This window comes from Chiroxiphia lanceolata, chromosome 15, assembly GCF_009829145.1.
Source record: "Chiroxiphia lanceolata isolate bChiLan1 chromosome 15, bChiLan1.pri, whole genome shotgun sequence".
Taxonomy (NCBI): domain Eukaryota; kingdom Metazoa; phylum Chordata; class Aves; order Passeriformes; family Pipridae; genus Chiroxiphia; species Chiroxiphia lanceolata.
In genome coordinates, this window is record NC_045651.1 from 10984072 (window position 1) to 11001479 (window position 17408).

The window sequence follows — 17408 nt, forward strand, 5'->3', positions numbered from 1 at the left end:
AAATGATGGCTGAGGCTGGCTGCAGGCTGAGGCCTCCAGGGCTGTGCCAAGCCTGGGCACTGCCAGGGCCTTTGCCTCGCTGTGGGGACAGGAGGTGCCCCATGCCCATAGCCTCAGGCCCCTCTATTAGGGGTCAGAAGGCTGTGACCCACCAGAAACAGCCCTTGTACCCCAGGGTATCCCCTGTCATTCAGTGAATGCCATGTCTGTGGGACATGGGTCCACCAGGACCCATCCCTTTTGCCTTGTCCCCATCCCCAGAGAGGACACCTGCAGAGTGGGGAGCAGCAGAACTGAGCAAGACTCTGGGAGCCACCTGTGGTCACTTCCTACACCTGTGGCCTGGCTTGGGTGCTGCCCAGGGTGGGCCCTGTGGCCTTACCATATGTGATGAGCTGCCAGGTGTCAGCCCTGGGGTTGGTGGGGCGAGGGAGCTGACATGGGGACCCAGGGAAGCAATGGATGAGAAGAGGCTGGAGCAATGTACAAATCCCTTTATTTTATTAGTTTGTCAAAGACTAGTTCGAGCAGGATGGTCACAGCATGTCCGTGGGGCCCCGAGCTGCCCACCACCTCCCTGGAGGGCCCTGGTGGGTGGCTGGGGGCCGTGGCTGAGGAAGCAGGGGGAGGGGGGAGCACGGTGTGGCAAGGGAGGGGCTGGGATGAGGGTGTGCCCCTGCCTCCCCCCATTGGGGTACAAGCAGCAGCTCCTGGGACATCCCAGGGCGCTTGCCCAGGGATCCCTTCCCAGGCCCGGGGACCCGTGTGTCCAGCGTCAGGTGGGGGGCAGCCAGGCACTCCCAGCCCTGGACTGGCCCGGCAGCCCTCGGCCCCGCGCTGGCTTTATTGCAGGGGGCAGAGTGGGGGTCCCGGCAGCGCGGCGGGGGGAACTCGGCTCAGCGCCGCGGGTGGCCCCCGGGGACAGTGGGGGCTCGGGGGTGGGAGTCTGAGCAGCGGACACGAGGACGCATGGAGCGACGGAGCGCACCCTGGCACAGAGACACTAATGCGAGGACGGGGGCCAGCGGGGCCAAGACACAGACGAGCGAGCGGCGGGGACGGGGGACGGGGCAGGGGGGGCCCTGCCCCGCACGTGCCTTTGTACACGGTTGGCGGAGCGCGGCGCCCGCTCCTCCCGGTGCTGAAGTATTGCAGTCTAACTGATATGGCTTTAACTATGGGGCCAGAGATGCGGGAAGGGGGGTCCCCTCCAACCCCCCGATGCAGGGGCACACCGGGCAGCCCCGGGGGACCCCCGTGCCCGACGACTGGGGATGGGGGAGCTGCGGGCAGGGCGCCTGGCTTTGTGCTTTGGGCTTGGCCCGGGGCGGGACGGGGCAGGGGGATGGCAGTGTTGGGAACGAGGGCAGGCGAGCAGAGGCCTGCTGCGGTCCCCTGGGAGGGCAGGAGCAGGGCAGGGGGCACAAGGAGCCACCCCGGGGAGGCCGGTAGGGCCTGGGTGCCCCCAGCCCGCCACGAGGTTACATCAGTGCATTTGGTCCCGGTTCGCCCTGTCCGGCCAGGGCTGCTCCCCTTTGGCGTGGTGGGGGGGGCCCTGCCTGGACGGGACGGGGCGGGCTTTTGGTCTGGTCAGGGGACAGGGCAGGAGGGGATGGGAGGGGGTGTGGGGACCCCCTCTCCGGGGCCCAGGGAGCTGATGGAGGGGTTGTAGGGGAGAGGGCGCCCATGCCCCAGCACCCTATGGCAGGGTTGACAGTGCTGTTACTTCTTGAACATATCCTGCAGCGGGCCGGGCAGGTACTTGAGGACGGTGTCCAGGATGCTCTCCTCCTCCTCTTCCTCCTCATCCCCGCAGCCTGCTGGGATCGCCTTCTTGGGGCGCGTCAGGCTGCCCTCACATGGCTGCTCCAGGGCAGCTTTCTCCTCTGCTTCCTTCTCCTCCTTCTTCTTCAGCCCGTACTGAGAGGACACAGACCCTCAGCAGGGCAGGCACAGGGCACTGCCTGCACTGTGCCCATGCCCATCACCACTGCCTTGGGCCACCCTCCTCCCAGCCATGCCAGCTCCCTGTCCCAGCCCCACCCCAGGTGCCAGGAGCAGGGGTGGGTGCAGGAGAAGCATGTGCCCACCTTGTCACGGATCTGCTGCCGGACTTTCTCCCGTTCGGCTTCCATGCGGGCGTGCTTGGCTTTCCGCTCCTCTTCCTGCTGGCGCAGAGCCTCCTGCCTCTCCTCCTCCTTCTTCTGCGCATCGGGGTCCTTCTCCTCCTCACCCCCCAGCATCTTTCCCATGTCCTTAGTGGCCCCTGTGGCATCACAAGAGCATTGGCTGGTCCCCAAGAGTGCTGCAGCTCAGTGCTGACTGCTGAAGCCCTGCAGCAGCAGGCAGGGCAAGGAGCCCCCCTGATGAGGACAACCTGGGACATCCCCAGGGCCACCGATGCCAAAGTGGGCTGCAGACAGGCTCTGGAAGCTGTGGGGATGGGGGGTGCCACGGGCTGGCTGCGCTGCCCTAGTTCAGCGTCAGCCGGAGGAGACGCCGGCAGCTCCTTCGGCACCCAGGGGACCTGCCGGGGAATCCCACTTAGCGGCAGGAGAGCCAGGATTCCCCAGCCAGCTGCTGACGGTGCTGGGAACAGAAACCCCAGAGGGCTTCAGCAGCAGCTCCCCACTGCCGGTGGCTCTCTGTGTGACTCTGTCCCCCCGCCATGTCCCTCCCACTGTGGTCCCAGGGTGTCAGGCCAGCACCACTCCTGGAGAGGGGACTCTGAGGGGGAACAGCACCCACTCACCGCCCAGTGCTTGCTTCATGACAAAGTCCATGGTGCCGATGTGTGCGTGTGGCTAGGCCAGTGCCCAGCGCTCATCCACTGCTGTCCGGGCTTGCTGACCTGGGCCACCTGTGTGGGCAGAGAGGGACAGCATTGGGGACAGCATGCCCATGGTCCCTACCGCCCAGGTGCAAGGAGTGGGATGGTCCCTGGGGCTGCACTTTACACCCTCTGCATCTCCAGCCCCAAATGCCTTCCAGGATGGACAGAGGGAATTTCTGGGGTCTGCAAGCAGAGGGTGTGCTGTGCCTGTTTCCCTCAGCCCCCTCCTCACATCCCTGCTGGCCTTGAGGACCTATGGAGGGACCAAGACAGGGATTCCAGAGGGATGTTCCACCTCACCACTGCCCTTGGTGTGGCAGCAGGAGCCAGGGGTGCTGCCTGAGGGCTGGTGGGATGGGGACCCACCACACCACTATCCACCGTGTGCCCCTGCTTTGGGGGAGGGGATGACAGCCCCTGCCTGGGGATGCCAGCGTGGCGCAGCCAGATATGGGATGCTGCGTGTGCGCGCGTGTCTATCGCAATGTGAGTGCTCTGCAGAGGGTTGGCGGCAGGTTGTGGCGATGTTTGGGGGCTGCAGGGGTTGCGAGCAGCAGCCTGTCACTGTCTGTGTGATCCATGCGGGTGCTGCAGATGGGTGACACCATGCAGGGGCACTGTGTGTGCAGGACAGAGCGGGTGCACGCCGTATCTGTGTGCGCTGTGTGTGAGCTCTGTGCAGGCGTGCAGGTTATGTTTGCTCGAGAGGTGTGTTTGCGGGTGGCTGCAGGCTGTGTTTGCATGGGGTGTGTGTGCACACACGCGTGATAAGTTTGTGGGGCTGCAAGCTGCGCGTGCCCCCACGATGTGCAGGCTTGCAGCCTGTTTTCAAGCTTCGTGTGTGTGCGAGTGTCGGGGTTTGCGGGCTCTGCGGATGTGTGTGCACGCAGGGCTGTGTCTGTGTGCTGCGTGTTTTTGCTCTGTGTGTGTGTGTTTGCACACTGGGGGGGTGTTGCAGGCTGTGTTAGTGTGTGTGTGGGGGGCTGTTTGTGCAGGTCCGTGGGTTTGCAGGCTGCACGGGGTCTGTGCACACAAATTTGCAGACTGTGTCGCGTGTGTGTACGTGTGGGGGTGTTGCAGGCTGCTTGCGTGCTCCGTGTGTGCGCGCATGTGGGGGATTACAGGCGGGGTGTGTGTGTGGGGGTTGCCCGTGGGGGTGCCCATGCCCCCCACGTGCCCCGTGTGAGTGGGGGGCTGCAGGCTGTGCTCAGATACTGGAGTGCAGTTTGCTCTGTGTGTGTGTGTGTGTGTGTGTGTGTGTGTGTGTGTGTGTGTGTGTGCATGTGCCCAGAGAGTGCCGCAGAATCGCAGTTACCCTACCCCAGATCCCCGGGACCCCAGGGGGCTGGAGGGTCTCCAGGAGCTGTGACCCTGGGAAGTTTGTTGCTGCCAGCGCTGGGGCACCCTGCGGCTAAGGAGTGGGGGTGCTTCTCCAGGCGGCACAGTGCTGAGCCCCGGGACCGCAGTGGGGGGCTCAGGGGCCACCGGGGATGAGGGAACACTGGGAAGCATTGGGAAAACGGGGCCGTAGGGAAGGTGCAGGGGACACGGGGGGCATCGGAACACCGGGGCTGCCTGGCGGGGGGTCGTGCAGCGATAGCGGGATATGTGGGGGACATCGCGGGGTGCAGGGAAAAGGGCAACACGGGGAAAACACAGCAGACGCATGGCACACCGGCAGGCACCGGGACACCAGTGACACCCGTGCGGGGACACCGCACGGGCTGCAGCGACGCAGGGGATACGGGGAGGGGGGCGCCGGGAAGGCGGGGGACAGCGGGGACACGGGACGTAGCGGACACCCGGCATGCGGGAGACAGCGGGACCGCAGCGGGGTGCGGGACCCTGGTGGGGCTCCGCGACAGGGGTGCAGGTACAGGGAAGACGCGGGGGGAACCCGGGAGCCGGAGGACACGCACGGGGGGCGCAGGGGACACCGGCGACGGGGGGAGCGGGGACACGGGGAGGGCGGGAACCGCGCCGGGGGCGGGGGTCGCGCAGGGGACGCGGTGCCGCCGGGACCCCCCTCCCCACCCCATCCCATCCCGGTGTCTGCAGCGCGGGGCCCCGCCCGCCGCCCGGGGCCGCCCGGTGCCGCAGCGGCGGCGCTGTCCCTTCAGCACCGGCACTCACCGGCTCCGCCGCCGCTCGCCGCTGCCGCCGCTCCGCCCCGCCCCGCCCCGCCGCGGCCCGGCCCCCTCCCGCCCCCGGCGGCACGCGTGGGCCCGCCCGGAGCGAGGGACCGGCCCCCCGCGGGAGCGGGAGGATGCGGAACCCCCCCGGGAAACGCCGCACGACCCCCAGGGAAACGTCCCGGGGAGCCCCGCAGGATGTGGACGGGCTCCCCACGCTGCTCACCACCCCGCGCTCCCGCCGCGGAGGGACGGGGCAAGAGTGTCCTGCGCGGGGTTAATGATTCACCGCCGCGGCAATTAACGGGCGAGACGAGGCATTCATTAATCAGCCGGAGCTGCCCCCCAGTCCCGCACCTCCTTGCTCCCTCACTCGGCACCCTGACCCAAAGCAACCCAGTCCCCTCTGCAGGGGTGTGGGATGGCTGCGGGAGTTTAAATAAAGTCCTTGATAAATCATTTCGTGCCCCCCTCCCCTTCGCGATGGCATCGAGGCTGTGATGCCCACAGAGCTCAGGACCCAATTCAGAACGGGGTTCCCGTCCAGGAAATGGGGGGCACCTCCCTGCCTGGCCCCCCTGCACCTGCCTGAAGGGAGACAGTCTCCTGCAGCCCCTCCTGTGTTCCCTTCCCCGCACTGAGGGACAGATCTCCCACCCTCATCCCGATGCACAGGGTTGGTGTGTGCTCACCCTGCAGAGGGGCAGCCGGTGCCTCCTAATTAATCCAGCCCTGAGTTATTAAAGACAAGCCGAGCCCTGTGTAAATGAGATTAGTGGTGCTTGGAGCCGGGCTTTGGGATAACTGATGTTTAATGGTGAGGTTCTGGAGTAGCAGCCCTTCAGGGGCCCAGAAGAGTGCTGGAGAGGGTCTGAGTCTGGAGTCCTTTCAGGGACCCCCTACCCCTACACCTGGGAGGGTGTGGGGAGCTGGGACAGGCTGCAGCTGCCCCCACAAGCACAGTAGTGTGGGCTGTGGAGATGCTCCTGGTGCTGCTAGGCACTGCCAGGGCTGCTGCAGGGAGGTCGAGAGTGATGCAGGATGTGGGGCAGCAGTGGGGAGCCATCCTGCAGCTGGGGGGCCCAAAACTGGTGTGCAAGCACCACCTCCACAGGGATGCAGCACTGACAGATCCGTTTGTGTGCACCCTGTGCTCCTGCCTCGATGCATGGCAGCTGCCACGGACAAGTCTCAGCACAGGGACAACATACCAAGGACTTGGCCCTCTTGTTCACCCCCTCTCACTGCTCCCAAAAATACCCCCTGGCGCAGCACATCTCCATCAGCTCCAAGCCCTCAGCCCGGCATTGGCCAACAACTCCTCTTTCCACCTCCAGAGTAAAAATGCCTCCTGCCCTTGTGCCCAGCCCCACTCTGCCCGCTGGCAGCTGGTGGGACAGGCACGTGGGTGGCAAGACAGGCCTGTGCTTGGCCCGTCCGTCTGTCCATCCATCCGTCCTGCGGCAGCCCTGCTCCGGGTGTTGACGTCAGCGCTCCCGGCAGCCGGGCGGTGGGCGGGCGGCACCGCTCCTATTGTATTAAAAATAATACAGCGGAGCACAAATTCATTACAGATAAGTGTGACAGCCAGGAGGAATTAACGAGCCCGTCTCTCAGCGCCTGACAAACGCCTCCCTTTGTTCCTGGGATGGGTCCCTGAGTCTTTCAATCTTTGGAGATGCCTCGACTCATTAAGCACATCCTCCCCCAGCAGCTCCCAGTGTGCCTGAGGACTGCTCCCAGTGTGCCTGAGGACTGCTCCCAGTATGAGCTGTGACCACGCTGGCAGGGACATCCCTTGTGCCAGTGTCCAGTGCTGTTGGGCTTGCCCTCCTTGGGAGTCAGTGTCCTGTCCCCAAGCATTATCCCCATGTGGGGTGCAGAGTGGCCAGGGGGAGGTGGGCGAAGCAGCCCCCGTCCCTGCTGCTGCGGGAAGCACGAGGCTCATGTGAGCTGAGGCCAAACGCCCCGGCACTCCAGCTGCCGGTGTCGGCGGCGCAACCGCAGCCGACGGGCTGGCAGGCACCCAACTCTGCCCTGCTGGCTGGGCTCCCATGGGAAGAGCAGCCAGGGGCTTGTCACCAGCCCTGGGCATCGCCTCCATCCTCCTGCCCCTCATACCCCTGCAGACACCCCTGCTCGTGGGACAGGGATGGCCCCATGGGATCCCCATAGTCCCAGAGCTGAACTGCCTCTGGACAGTGTTTGGGGTGCTTGTGCCCAGCACAGGCACTCTTTAGGACCAGTTGTTCCCTGGTATCATCCTGGGCAGTGTCACCTGCTGGGTGACTGCCTGGAGCTGCCTGGGGAGGCAGGAAGAGAAGGGACAGGGAGGGATGGGAGGGACAGGGTAGCACCGTGGCCAAATGGAGGTGGAAGCTCTCAGTACTGACAAGTCCTGCAAGTTCCCTCTGTGCCGGCTCACGGGGGCAGAACAGCAGGGGTGGAGCTAGTGCAGGAGCCAGGGCCCTGGCACTGCCTTGCTCGGCTCCACACTGGCGCCCAGGGAAAGGGCACGGGGCTGGCTGGTGCCGTCACATCGCCCACAGCATCTGCCGCCAGCAACGCCTGAGTGGCACCTGCCCATCAGCATTGTCCCCAGCTCCCACAGCCAGACAGGGACTCTGCAAGGTCACAGCCTCTGGGCAAAGCTCCCGGGCTGAATACCTGCACCCATCCCTGCAGCACTGCCAGCCCAGTCTGCTGCCACCCATTAGCATAGGGCAGTTATTTCACTTATCCCCCCGCCCCCCCAACTATGCAGAAAATAATTATTGGTCCTTCTCATCGCACCAAGGGATTAAAAGTGGTTAACTCCATTTCCAAAGGCTTTGTTATGTTGGTTTTCCCTCAGCTGCTGCACAAGGCGATTTCCACAGTGCCACTTAGGCAGCTTTTATCAGGTTGTCTTCTGGAGGTAATTGGGTTTTTCAGGAGCCTGTTTAAAATTCGTAACCCAGCCTCTTAAACAAAACAAAAACAGCAGCGGGGAGAAGGGGAAGAGGCAGCACGAAACATGCAGCAGCTGCAGCCTCTGAAGAGCAGCCCTGGCCCCTTGGGGCTGGCACCGGGTGGGGACAGGGACAGGCACCAGCGTGCTGAAGCATCAGTCTGGAGATGGACCCTCCAGTGCAGCAGCTGAGAACAGACTGCAGGGACAGCCCCTGCTGCCCCTGCTGTCCCTCCTGCTGGTGACACTGTGCGAGGTGAGGGGTACCCTCGCCACAGGGACCCTTATACTGTGTTCAGGGCGAGTGTGAGGTGCTCAGAGCAGATGCCGGGGCCACTGCTCTGCCTCTGCAGCAAGTCACAGCCGCCTCAGCACACGTGGGTGCCCCCCCAGCACCCACTCACCTGTTATCACACCCACAGCAAACACGGGGTGTGAATGTGGGTCTCACTGTGGGGCTGGCTGGGAGCTCACCATGAGCCCTGGGGCTGCCATGGCTTAATCCCGGCTCCACTGTGATGCTCCTGACTGTGGGAGCTGCGCTGTCGGAAAAAGATTGGGGGTGGCAGGGCGCCTGTGCTGATCAGAGAGGGACAAAGCAAACGGGCCAAAGCCACCCTCACAGGACAACTTCTGCTGGCCCCATGTCCTGAAGGTCTCTCTGGTTCTAGGCTTTGCTGGCTGGCTGGGGGAGGCTCCTGCTGCCCTCCCCGTACCCTGCTTTGTATGGGCACAGCACTGCACCCCCGCAGCCAGAGGGGCTCCAGGTTGACACTGCGGCTCTTTCTGCTCTCCTGCATCACCTCACGGGTCCATCTGCATTAATACCACAGCCCCGTCGGCATCAGTGCTGTGGACCTGTCTGCATTGCTACCACAACCCCATCGCCATCCCTCAGGAAGACTTGTCTGCCCCCTTTTTGTGGGGTGGGGGTTTCATTGGGCACCCCCAGCTCGTCCCTGCCCGGCTCTGTGCCGCGGGGCGCAGTGTGGGCTGAGGAGTGAGAGGGTGGCGAGGAGCTGCCGCAGCAGATGGTCGATGGGGCCGGATCACGGCACCGCACGCAATGAGGGACGTGCGTGTCCCCGGGGCCATTCACAGGAGCTGGTTGTGAACCGGTGCCTGCAGGGCCCCAGCACACACACACCTGCTTGTCCCAGGCATGGCAACAGCAGCGTGCGAGCCAGGAAGGCTACGGCTGATGGAGGGATGGGGAGAGGAGAGGACCAAGCCAATGGCTTCCAGCTGTTCCCAGCATGGCGGTGTCCCAGGAGGATGCTGGAGAGAGAGGGGTGCTCCCAGTGCTGTGCTACTTCAGAGCTCCCCAAAAAGACCATCTACACCTACATCTGTGTGAGAGAGTGATAAAGGGGCTGAATCTCCCAGTGAGAGTGCCCAAGGAGACAGGGAGTCAGCTCCAGGCTCCAGCTAAGAAGCATCCACTGCTGCTGGGATATCAGCCACTGCACGGCTGAGCACCTTGGCTTTGCCACCGCTGTTCTGTGCCCTGTGACACGGAGCTCTGCTCACCCAGTCCCAGTCTCAAGGCCACCCAGAGCCCCAAGGAGTCCATGTCCCATGAGTGCTGGGGGATGCCGGGATGGACATGTGAGTGCTGGGGGATGCTGGGATGGACTCTGCCACTTGAGTGCTGCAGTGGTGACTCCTCATCCCCACAGCTCCCAGCTCCCGGCGTGTGTCCGGTGCCTCTGTGCCATGCATTATTAAACAGAGGCACTGCAGCCCCTTGCTGTTTATCCTGGCGTGGCTGTGCAGGGACAGGCTGTGGGAGCCGCGGTGGCTCGCTGCAGTCTCAGCCAGAAGATTTAGTCTCACTGCAGGCCTGGCCAGTTCCCCAAACAGGTTTATGACCCCTGGGCTTACTCACCTGGCAGCTTTCAACCCCCTACCACACACAGGATGGATACCACCTCCCTGTAGAAAAGCCACTATGCATTCAGCCTCGGTGCTATCACCTACGCCTTCCCCTGCCCACACAGCAGGTACAGCATTTACATCCCAATCGCCCATACAAAGGCACAATTGCATCGAGTCCACCCCATCAATATTTATGGCAGGCACGCACACCCGCAGCTCTGCAGGGGCCAGTGCAGAGCAGAGCTGGGTGCAGCACACCACACACTGCTTGGAGAGCAGACAAAAGCCCCCTTGAGCCCCTGCACTGCCTCCCCATTGCCCTAGCCTGTGTACATACTGATTTCCAGCCTTGGTACTCTGGCAGGGACATGCAGGGCCTGTGCAGGCACTGATGACCATGACCGAGGTGGTCATGATGTGTGGGGAGTGGATGCCCAAGGATCCTCTTCCTGGCTCTGTGTCAGGATGGGATTTGGGCACCTGCTCCCCACAGAAAGCCTCAGAGTGGTTATACCCACCCTCATTTCCCTGACAGAAAACAGGTGTGAAGGACAAGGGCATAATTGTCTCAAGGCTGGGCATCCAAGTCACAGCAGAGCAGCGGAAGCCCCCATCTTGTCCACCCTCCAGCTGAAACATCCTAAAAAATGAGACCCTGGGCACTGTTCCCCTGCGGTTCAGCCTCATGCTGACAAAGATTTTGGATCCTGAAAGCATTTTGGGGCTCCTGAGTCGAGGGCAGAGACTGGGGTGCTTTAGCCCCTCTCTGTACCACCAAGGCTGGGGAATGGGAGGATGAGAGGAGCAGGGCGGATGGCTGGCCCTGCTCTACCCAAATTTCCCAGCCTGGCTTTGGGAGAGCATCTGCCTTCTGTGGGAGAATGGCTCATCCTAAACCCCCCATGAGAGGGGAGGTTTAGGAGATGAGATGCCCCATGCCCTGGGCAACAGAGCTGGATGAGGGGCACCACACCAGGGACACCCTGTCCTCCAACAGCAGCAGATGGCTGCACGGTGGGGGGCTCCATGGCAGCGTGGAGGGGGACATCTGGGTGCCTGGGCTCCAGCCAAGTTGCAGCTCGGTGGGAGCAGGATGAGCCTACATTCACCCCCTGACTTGGGACACTGGGACATTGGGAGGGGTGAGATCCCCACACCAGGGAGCAGCTGGGATGGGTGGGGGGGCTCGCTGCCCACCCCATCTGAGACCTCCCCCAGCCTGCCTGCGCTCAGGGTTTCCGCTGCGGCGTGACGCCGGACGGGTACGGCAACGCTCCAAGAGCTGCTGGGGCTCGGGCCAGAAAATTCATTCTTGGCTGCTTTCAGTGGGGTTTGGCTCGTACCTTTCCCATCTGGGGGCTTTCAAAAGAAAAAAAAAAAAGGAGAAGAAAGAAAAAAACCTCCTGTCCCTGTGCCAGCTCCACAGTCACTGTCACTTGCCATGGTCCCCAGGTGGGACCGTGACGAGCATCTGTCCAGAATCTGAGCTGGTCTTTACTCCTGTGGCCTCTACCTGGTCTTGAGCCGGTCCAGGTGCCTCTTGCCCTGCACTAAGGTGTCACGAGGACGTCCATGATAGACACCCCCCTCCCATCTTGTGTGACACTACCGGCTCTGCTGAGGCGGCCCCAGGTGGTACCTCTGCACCCCCCATCCATCCCCCATAACATGGGGAGTGAGATGTTCCCACAGCCCCCCAAGAGCCACGGCACTGCCTACCTTGGTGTGTGAAGCACCAGGTGTCTGCTGCTTCGGCACCTAACGCAGGGGGACAGAGACCTCGCGGGGGTGGCTGAGCATCGCAGGGAGAGCAGGGCCTGCAGAGACACAGACAGTGAGAGGATCAGCACCATGGAGGGGCTCCAGGAATGGATGGCGTTGACAAAATGGATACACTTGATGGGTGATGGACAGAGCACACCACTGCCTGCTGCCCTTTCTGCCACCCGGGGGCCCAGGGTGGGTCTGTGTACTCCCCACATCTCAACCTCCAAGGATGGGAGTAACCTGCTGCCAAGAGCCACCATCTCTCTGCAGATAGGAGCCCAGCGGGGTGTGCAGAGTGTGACAGGCTGCAGGAGGTGGCAGCTTGTCAGGGTCTTTGGTCCTGTACTAAATCAGGGACACCCACTCTGCTGCTGGCAGAGGGCTCCTGGCTATCTCTGCAGGTACCTGGCAGTTTGGATGCCTTCATTAAAAATTTAGAGAGCTCTCAAGTCTTTGAGGGTTTTAAAATTTCACATTAACTCTGCCATCCTTAGCTTGCACATTTGTTCTTTGGAGAACATAATGGCAAGTTAAAACAAGCCGCCAAACAAAAGCCCTGCTCAGACTCGACAATCGAAGAAAGCCTGACGCCACTCTGGGCTCCCCACTTCTGCTGGACCACAGGAAACTTCTGTCTGGGGATCTTGTCCCTTCCTTGAATGTCCTTGAAATCCCCCAGTGATGCCTGGGGAGATGCAGGGAGTCCTCCTGGGGGATGCTGGCCTGGGAAGGGGCTGTGCAGGGACCTGGGTACCAGGGTGCTGGGTGCCATGCTGGCAGTTTCTGGGGTGGTCTGTCCCTGCGGTGTGGCTGACTGGTGTCACCGTGATGGGTGTCATGAGTGTGATTTCTGCTCTGTGACTCGAGGAGCAGATTCCTGGGGAAGTTACACATTCATCCTGACTTCAAGCAAAGGCTTTTCCTCCACCAGGGGAAAGGAGGGAGGCTTTGGCAAATTGGAGATAAATATATGACCGAGGGGAGTTGGGGGAAACAAAGGCAAACACCGATGCTGTGGAAGAGCAGGGACTGGGATGGATAGAGCCTGCATTTTAAAAAGCATTACAGAATAGGGATGTCTCATTCCAACCCCAGGAGTAGGAGACACTGACAGTCCCTGGGAACAGGGTTTGGTAAAGTTGGCTATGGGAAAGAGGCAAAGGATCCCCAGTGAGACCCCCAAGGAGACCCCAGAATGGCAACTACTTCCCTGGGAAATGCAGTGCTAAAAGCTCAGCCTGGAAAGGGCTCAGAAGCAGCATGAAGGTGACCTTTGCTGGGGACAACTGCTGCCTCCTTTGGGATATAGGAAGGCTCTGGAGCGGGGTAACATGGGCTGCAGAGTGCTGCAGGGATGTGCGCCTGGGGGCGTCTAGTTTCCAGACAGCCCAGTGCCAAGGAGACAGCTGGGCTGGAACAGAATCAATTTGGCTCTGCTGGCCATGGCCCGGGGTAGCAAATCAGGAGATATTTGACGAAAACCCAGAGGGTGGAAAGAGCAGGGACCCCCTGTCCAGGTACCTGAGAGAACGCAGAGGGTCCTGGGGGTTTCTGCTCCAATCCCTGTAGGGTATTTTTTATTTGAGCCAGACCAAAATTGTTTTTTTCCTCCTTTGCAATGGGGAGCCTCCCAGTACCACAAAGATGCATCTCACCTGGACAGCTGCACTAGCTCAATCTGTCTGTCTGTCCAAGCAACCAGACACCAACTGCAGCCAAACACAGAGGACAGGGAAGAGAAGAGCAGGGTGATGTGCCAGAACCTCCCCAGCTCCAGGGATGGAGGTGCCCAGGAGCTGGCAGAGTTGTTTTGATCTAGCTGAGGTCTGGACACAAGACAGTATCCAGGGAAAACTTAAGATGAGATCATTAGTGAGTCCACAGCTCTTGTGCTTTGGCACCTCCAGCTCTCGGCACCCTGCTTGAACAGCTGAGCTTGTCCAAATGTCTGGAAGGAGGGTGGGCTGGGGAAGGGGAGCAGAGGGGTGCACAGGCTGACAAACTCAGGGCACACATCTCAAAGCACTTCCACTGCCTGAGGGAGATGCTCTTGGGACCTGTCTTGGGTCTGGCATCAGCTTTGTGTCTGAGAACCAGGTGAGAAGGAAGGGTCAGACTCGCGATGCTTGGGGAAAGTATCTGCCAGCAGTGCACTGTCCTGGCCCTCACGCAGGGATGCAAAGGGATTGGGGTGTCACATTGCACTGGGCAGCCCCCAGAGCCCCCAGCTGGGGTCCTGTACCTGAGCTGACCTGCCTTGCCTTCAAAAAGCAGATCCTTAGCCTCAAACACCTCAATACCTCTTGTACACTTCATCTTGCCACAGGACAGGGCAGGTCTGGGTCACATTGTCATGGGGCTCTGGGATTTGACTGGGACGAGTAAGTTTCTGAGCCTCTGGTGAGTGTCACAGCAGGAGCTGGTGGCACCAGCTAAGGAGGGATGGACATGATGGCCTGGCTGTGCACAGGAGGAGCAGGGACCTGTAGTGCAGAACAACACCGTAAAAGTGACAGTGGCTCCTGGTGAAGTACTGGGTGACCTAGTGAGACACTGGTGCCTGGGGGCACAGCTTGGAGAGCCCACAGCTGAGTGAGGAAGATGGTCTGGGTCTCTGCAGCCAGGAAGGCTCCACGGGACCAGGAGAGGCAGAGAGGAAAGCTCCTGGGACGAGTGAGCAGAGAGTGCTCACGCGAGAGCAGCCCGCAGGAGCACAGCTTGTTTACCCTGGCTGAGCAGGCCTGATTGCTCTCTATAAATACACCCGGCGAGTAAACACCGGGGAGGGAGAAGGATCATTTAAACTCGAGGATGATTCTGGCATAAGAACAAATGGGAAGGTCTGGCCAGGAACACACAGAGGCTGTGGGTGAGAGCAGAGATCCTCTGGCTGCTGGGAAGGTCCTGTTCTGGGTCCAGCCCTGGCTGTTCGGGCAGCGCATGATGCCCAAGGGCTTGGGCTCAGTGCTGGTGGAAGAGGCAGCAGCCTGGGCTGCAGTGACCATGCCCACCTGCCATACCAGACCTCTCAAGCTCTGGGCCATGGGGGCACAGTGGTGCCCAGTGGCAAAAATAGAGATGTGCCACACTGCCAGCGGTCACTGTCTCTTCCCCAGAGGGTTTTCCCACAGTACCAGATCTGCCCTGGGACCTCTTGGTGCCAGTGCTTAAATCATTCTGAGCAACTCAACGTGGCTCCCCTTGGCTCCTGATACAGCTCCTCACAATCAGCTCCAGGCCCAGTGGGCTGTGCCTGGCAGCAATCTCTGCAGAAACCCAGGGAAGAGCCAAGGCGTGAACCGCAATCATCCTCCAGTGCTGTGAGGTGTTTTGAGCTCTGTCTGGTTGGGGTCATTTCAATACTAATGTCATCATGCAAGGCAATTGAAGAAACCAACACTCGGCCCACAGCCAAGGGAGACTTTGAGACATTTTTCTGTGCCAATTTGTCTCAGCTGATCTGTCTCCAGTTTCCCCAGGACAGTGAGGGTCAGACACCAGGAGCAGTGTTGCTGGATGGGGACTGAGCTCCCTGTTTCCATGCTGGAGCTTGTCGCGGCAGCCTCAGGTGGACAAGGACAGGTTTGGCAGGGAGGACACTCCTCTGCATCCTGAGTCCATGGCCCTTCCTCATCCTCTATTTGCCCAACCCAGCACCTCAGTTTGACTTGAATAGCTCTGCTTCCTTCGCCAGCTCCAATTCCTTAACCAGTCACAGTTCCTTCACCAGCCCCAGCTAGCAGCTGCCACTGCTGGTTGCATGGAGAAGCCCTGAGCCATGAGCCCTGTTCTGAGTGAAGGTGCCAGCCTTGCTTTGCCACTCTGACTCACCACTCTGCCTGCCTCGGGCAGCGGCTGCCCGGTCACGCTCGTGCCATGCGGGCAGCAGTGCCACCGTGTGCTGCCAGGCCTGGATCACGGCAGCCAGCTGCCCGTGTGCTGCAGCCTCAGTGATGGGGGCACAGCAGGGAGAGGGGCTGGAGCGTGGGGTTTGGGAGGCACCTCGTAGGGACAGTGCAGAGGAGAGAGTGGTTTAATCCCAGGGGACAGGGGAGAGGAAGGTGAAATGCTCCACGAGTGGCTGGACTCAAGTGTTGAGAACAGGATGGAGGAGGGAGGCAGTGCTGGGGAGGCATGGGAAGAGCTCGGCAGGTACCAGGAGCTCCCCAGAGCAGAAGGGTGCACGGAGCCTCCCGGGTGCAGACAGGGGATGGCGGGGGGAGTCTCCTCCTCTCCCTGCCCACTCCCCACTCTGGGCCTGCCGGACGAAGGGGCTACAGGGGGTGTGCAAAGCACAGTCCGAGGGTGACAGACTTTCTGCTCCCAACCCCTCCACACCGGCGCGTCCCCTCCCCAGATCTGCGGGTGGGCAGTCCGGGGGCGCGCCGCTCAGCCCCGCATCTTGCACCCGCATCACCTGCATCCTTTTCCCCATCCCGCATCACCTGCATCCCTCCCCGCATCCCGCCCCGCATGCCGCATCCCGCCGCTCCGCGGCCGCCGCCCCGTTACATAAGCCGGCGGCCCCGGGAGGCTCGTCGGGCCGATCCCCGCGCCCGTGCCCGGCCCCCCCCCGGGCTCTGCGGCACGGCGGGCCCGGCCCGGCCCGGCCCGGCCCCGCACCCACCTGGCTGGCTCGGCGCGGCTCCGGTGCGCCCCGTCCGCCCCCGGCGCAGGGAAGGAGCCGCCGCCGGAAGGGAGGCGGGAGCCGTAGCGGTACAGGGGGGGCCCGGTGCTGGCTCCCCCTCCGCCGCACGGCCTCCCGGGCGGGGCCGCCTCCGTGCCCGCCTCCGGACCGCCCCGCGCCCCGGGCGGCAGCCCCCGGCCCAGCCTTCCGCCCCGGTACCGGGCGGTCCCTTGCGGTACCCGGCCGTTCCCCTCCGGTACCCGGTAATTGCTCCTCTGGTACCGAGGTGTCCCCCCGCTATTCAACCATCTCCCCCTGCCACCTGGCTATGCCCACCCGCACCCAGCATCACCCCCCAGCATGTAGCATCCCTCCCAGTACTGCCTGTGCCTGCAGTTGCACCTCCAGTGCCCATAACAGCCAACCCCAGTACCTGACCATGCCTCCCATTTCTTGGCCACCCATTTCCCCAGTACCCAGCAACTTCCCTGAGTCCCTGGCCATCCCTCCTGACCCCCTGGATCTGCCAGTCTCCCCCCCCCCCATTCAGCAATTCTCACTAATATTTGCTCTCTCCCCACAGGGTCAGTGCTTCTCTCCCCCAGAGTTGTTAATTCTTCTCCCATGGCACTGCCAACCCCTCCAGAGGAGGGGTCTCTAGGCAGAGCACCTCTGTCTTGGTGTGCCAGTCTTGGGGTGTCTTGGGGTGCCAGTGGTGCTCCCCAAATCAGAGACCCCTGTTGCATGTGACAAAGCCCTTGCCCAGGCTCTCTTACACGGTGTTCCAAGGATGGGGTGATGAAGAGCTCTGAGCCCACTGGGGTCTACAGGGCTCACAGGCAAGCCAAGAGGGAGCAGAATGGGTGGAGAGGCTGGAGAGGGGGCTGCTCTGGGGGGCTGCAAAGCTCTGGGATGGGGATATGGGCAGGCTGGCCATGTGCTGTTGTGTGGGGCAGGGAGTGGTGGAAAGAAGGAGTGGAGCAAAGAGCAAGAACTTGTCCAAAGAGGTTTTAAGAAGTCAAAACTCTGGTCCAGGGCTTGGTGCAGAGCATGGCCAAGAGGCCTCCAAGATCCCCACTGGCCTAAGGGGCTGGGGTTTCTCCTTCCGCTGCCCAGTCCCTCTCCACAGGCTGCTGCCCCCATGTTCCTGGCAGGCAGGCGAAGCCCTTTTTCCCCTGGATTTTGCTTTGGGTTTGTGGGTGTGTGAAACAGCTCCCACTG

At 61.9% G+C, this 17408-nt stretch overlaps 1 protein-coding gene across 2 annotated transcripts; it reads right to left on the reverse strand.

Annotated features, from left to right (window-relative positions):
* Positions 1-479: 479 nt before the first annotated feature.
* On the reverse strand, positions 480-16346 carry CPLX2 (complexin 2). Of its 2 annotated transcripts, XM_032702585.1 has the most exons (5): positions 16188-16346; positions 11513-11610; positions 2753-2860; positions 2091-2266; positions 480-1920 (listed from the first exon to the last, which is right to left on the reverse strand). In XM_032702585.1, exons 3-5 carry the CDS (start codon positions 2781-2783, stop codon positions 1723-1725), a joined length of 405 nt encoding a protein of 134 aa, XP_032558476.1. In that variant the 5' UTR covers positions 2784-2860; positions 11513-11610; positions 16188-16346; the 3' UTR covers positions 480-1722. The 2 variants fall into 2 exon arrangements, with proteins under 2 accessions (XP_032558476.1, XP_032558478.1); XM_032702587.1 differs by lacking the exons at positions 11513-11610; positions 16188-16346 and adding an exon at positions 4967-5017.
* Positions 16347-17408: the final 1062 nt, after the last annotated feature.

Coding starts and splice junctions, on each gene's coding strand:
- CPLX2 (XM_032702585.1), bottom strand. CDS start 2,783: ATGGACTTTGTCATGAAGCAAGCACTGGGCG. Junction 2,267..2,752: donor CATGAAGCAAGCACTGGGCG/GTGAGTGGGTGC, acceptor GTGATGCCACAG/GGGCCACTAAGGACATGGGA. Junction 1,921..2,090: donor GGCAGCAGATCCGTGACAAG/GTGGGCACATGC, acceptor GTGTCCTCTCAG/TACGGGCTGAAGAAGAAGGA.